This window comes from Myotis davidii, unplaced genomic scaffold (assembly GCF_000327345.1).
Source record: "Myotis davidii unplaced genomic scaffold, ASM32734v1 scaffold234, whole genome shotgun sequence".
In the NCBI taxonomy this organism is placed as follows: domain Eukaryota; kingdom Metazoa; phylum Chordata; class Mammalia; order Chiroptera; family Vespertilionidae; genus Myotis; species Myotis davidii.
In genome coordinates this window covers 107,717-111,759 of record NW_006285617.1, presented here as the reverse complement: position 1 = coordinate 111,759, position 4,043 = coordinate 107,717, and the positions used below count along the sequence as shown (strand labels likewise).

The following is a 4,043-nucleotide window of genomic DNA, read 5'->3' as shown; positions in this document are numbered from 1 at the left end:
GAGGGGCTGGGAGTGGTAGGGGAAACCCAGCAGGAGGAGCTGGGAGTGGGAGGGGAAATCCAGCAGGAGGAGCTGGGAGCGGGAGGGGAAACCCAGCAGGAGGGGCTGGAAGTGGGAGGAGAAACCCAGCAGGAGGAGCTGGAAGTGGGAGGGGAAACCCAGCAGGAGGGGCTGTGCCCAGGAGGAGAAACCCAGCAGGAGGGGCTGGGTGTGGGAGGGGAAACCCGCCACAGCACCTGGGAGAGGGAGAGGAAACCCACCACTGCGCCTGGGAGAGGGAGGGGAAACCCAACACAGCGCCTGGGAGCTGGAGAGGAAACCCGCCACAGCTCCTGGGAGAGGGAGAGGAAACCCGCCACAGCACCTGGGAGAGGGAGAGGAAACCCAGCAGGAGCAGCTCGGAGTGGGAGCGAAGCCTGCCTCGGCTGGTTTCGCTCCCCTCTCTGCTTGGCTCCAGCCACTGGAAGCCCTATTCTTGCAGGAATCTTCCTGCAATGGGCCTCTAGTATATATATATATATATGTCATAGTACTATTTCAAGGACATTTTAAACCATTATACCAGACTCCTGAATATCAACTACCCTTAACTTCTAGCCATTAAAAAGTGACTCAGAGGAAGTATTTAGGAAACTGTAACAAAGTTTTACAGAAGTGAGAGAGAAAGATACATAGTGTTTCCAGTCATAATTCTTAGGGAAATAAAACACTAATGACTAATCTAAAATAATTCTACAGAAAACCTGCTTTAAATGAAACAGAGTGATTGTGTAGAACGATAATGATAAAGAATAAAGAGTGAATACAGAACTGTTATGTGGCTTCCTTCCAAGAATCCATATTAGTAATTAAAAACATTATACATAGTCATATAAAATTGTCTAATTACTGTGTACTGGCTCTATTTCATTTTTTGGTGATATATGTATCATATATATAAATATATATGTATCATAAATGTCTCGCAAAAATATACATGATAAAGGAAATCAATCTCATATAACATGCATCTTTCCATGGGAATTGAAATATTGAGTCTGTTAAAAAAAAAAAAAAAGCAAGTACTGAAAACAATGGAGATTTTCCCAAAAAATAAGAGTAGGATTACCCTAAGGTCCAGCAATTCCAGTTTTTGGTATATATCCAAAAGAATTAAATTCATCATCTCAATAAAATATTTTCACATCCAAATTCATAACAGCACTATTCACAACTCAAAAGTGGAAGCAACCTATGAGCCCACTGATGGAAGAATCAATAAACAAAATTCAGTATTTACATCCAATGCAATTTTACTCCGCCTTAAATTGAAGGAAATTCTAACACATGCTATAACATGGATGGAGCCTGAGAATATCGTGTTAAGTGAAGTGAGCCACTGACAAAGTGCAAATACCATATGATTCCACTTATATTATGTATCCAGACTGGTTTAATTAATAGAAACAGAAAATAAAATCATGGTTACCAGGGACCAGTGATGAGGGAATTATTGCATAACAGGTATAGTTGCACTTTTGCAAGATGAAGAAATTCTATAACTTGGTTGTACAATATTGTGAGTATATGTATTACTGAATTGTGCACTTAGGAACTGTTAACATGGTAAATATTATGTTATGTATATTTTAGCACAACTTGTAAAAAACAAAAGAAGTACTCATAACTCCAGATAATACCTGATTTCTCTCAGTAGTTGTTTGAAAGCATTCCTTTCAATGACATTTGCTATGCTATTACTCTTTTGTGATGGAGCGATTTTTTTTTTTTTTTTACAGGAGATGGAAGAGTTTGTCCAGAGCTCTGGAAAACATGGTATTGTCGTGTTTACTTTGGGATCAATGGTCAGGAACATATCAGAAGAAAGAGCCAATGTGATTGCATCAGCCCTTGCCCAGATTCCGCAAAAGGTTAGAATGACCCGTGGTTGGCAAACCGTGGCTCTTTGGCGCCTTGAGTGTGGCTCTTCCACAAAATACCATGTGCGGGCGCACACGTACAGTGCGATTGAAACTTTGTGGGCCGTTCGCAGAAGTTGGTATTTTGTGGAAGAGCCACACTCAAGGAGCCAAAGAGCCGCATGTGGCTCGTGAGCCGCGGGTTGCCAAGCCGCAGTTTGCCGACCACTGGAAGCAGCTTAATAGTGCACAACTATCTAGGCAATAATTACATAAATTTCCTGTGTGATATGTAAGCCATTATGATAGCTCCTATTTATCTCAGCTATCAATTCAAATCAAAATATACAAGGCAGGAGCTAAAATAGTAGTACAAATGTGTTTAACAGTAACTTTGGCATTAACATTGTGATCAGAATGAAATGTATTTAAGAGGTACAATGTAAAGTTTGGTGTTATAGTGATACTAGTGACCTGTCGCATGAAATTGCAGGAGACCCGGACCCCCCCCCCCCACGCCCCCGCCATGGGACCTTACCCAAATGCTCTGAGCACAAACCCCTGCACTTGCTACTGGGATCAGGTTCTTGCTGCCGGCCATCTTGGCTACACCCCCTCACACTGGTCACGTCATTTCGCTTATTCACATTCTGCTCCCGACCACCCAACAACACCTTAAGCCATGCCCTGGCTATGCCCCCTAAGGGCACATCAGCTTTTCTCACAGCCTCTTTCACGGTCAAGCACCTGTGCGCTAACTTGGCTCCACCCCTGCCCTCCGCCTGGGTTCAAACCTCCTTCTAGCAGGACTTTCTTGGGGATGCCTCTGAGGGCAGCAAAGCTACGCCCTACGGACCAGGTGTGCCCTCACGTTCAGGGTACATCGTTGCGTACACTACTCCGTGGTCCCTCTTCTCTTTGGTGTTCACCCTCATTCTGCTGACTCCACATCTGTCCCTTGTGCCCTGTCCCTGCTTTTAACTCTAATAATATCTGTGCCTGAGTTTACTCCTCCCGCAATCTCTGGGCTAGGCCAAGGCCATGCCCCTACCCACAGGGCCAGCGCCTGCCCTCCTTCCCACTGTTCCAGGCTCTGGCCCTCCAGTCTTAGTCTCAGAGTCCCGCTCCACATGACAGGCGTGCTGCAGGATGGCCCCAAGTCCTGGAGTGCCACCCCGATGCCCTGCCTCTGGGCACGTGGGGCCACGAAAACCCCGGCAGAAGCAGTGCGAAGTGGATGCCAGCCCCACCTCCACTGCCCGACCTCCACTGTGCGTGCAGCCATCTTGTGACAATGTTACAGCGTGAGGGCTAATTTGCATATTACCTCTTTACTATATAGAATTGCAGGAGGGTACCAAAATCACCAAACTCTGCCCTGTCATTTGCTCCATCTCATTGCAGAATTCCTGAAAACAGGGTACAAACTACGTGACCTCAGAAATTCTAACAGTAATGTTAAGCAGGAATTAATAACAGTCTAAAAGAAGTCATGCCATTCTAGGTTTGCTAAGTAATCCAGGCCACTCTTCCCAAATTTTTGAAATAGGCCTATTCAGTGTGATTTCTGAGTACTATTCAGAGAAAGAATAGCCAGGACTCACTAAGCTGGATCCAGGTACTGAAGCCAGCCACAGTGATCTAGAGAAAGGAAAGCTGTCATGATCTGGCTGATTGAGTTTTATAAAAGTGGAGAAATGAATTAGAAAGGGGGGAGGTGGATCCACCTTTAAGGTGACCGTGTGCTTGCCAGTTTGCTGGCTGCAGTGGGCGTCATAGTGAATGGTCATTCTGGTCATTACAGTGTTCTGGTTGCTGACTTTATATATATAGAGAGAGAGACAGAGAGGCCCGGTGTACAAAATTCATGCATTTGGTCGGGGGTGGTCCCTCAGCCCAGCCTGAGCCCTCCTGCAGTCCAGGAGCCCTCGAGGGATGTTACACCTGAGAGCTTAGCACTGCCACAGAAGCGGGTGAGGCTCCCGCCACAGCCACTGCACTCGTCAGCCATGAGCCCGGTTTCTGGCTGAGTGGCCCTCCCCTGTGGGAGCACACTGACCACCAGGGGGCAACTCCTGAGTTGAGAATCTGCCCCCTGGTGGTCAGTGCACATCCTAGCTACCAGTAAAATGGTCAAATGGTTGA

The 4,043-nt window shown here is 46.2% G+C and overlaps 1 protein-coding gene across 1 annotated transcript in view; it reads left to right on the top strand.

Moving 5' to 3' along the window:
• LOC102770918 (UDP-glucuronosyltransferase 2B31) overlaps nucleotides 1-4,043 on the top strand; it is a 26,365-nt gene that overhangs the window by 11,024 nt on the left and 11,298 nt on the right. The window contains exon 4 of the mRNA XM_006756418.2: nucleotides 1,779-1,910. Coding sequence (XP_006756481.1) covers nucleotides 1,779-1,910 — 132 coding nt within the window. The remainder of the gene's footprint in view (nucleotides 1-1,778; nucleotides 1,911-4,043) is intronic.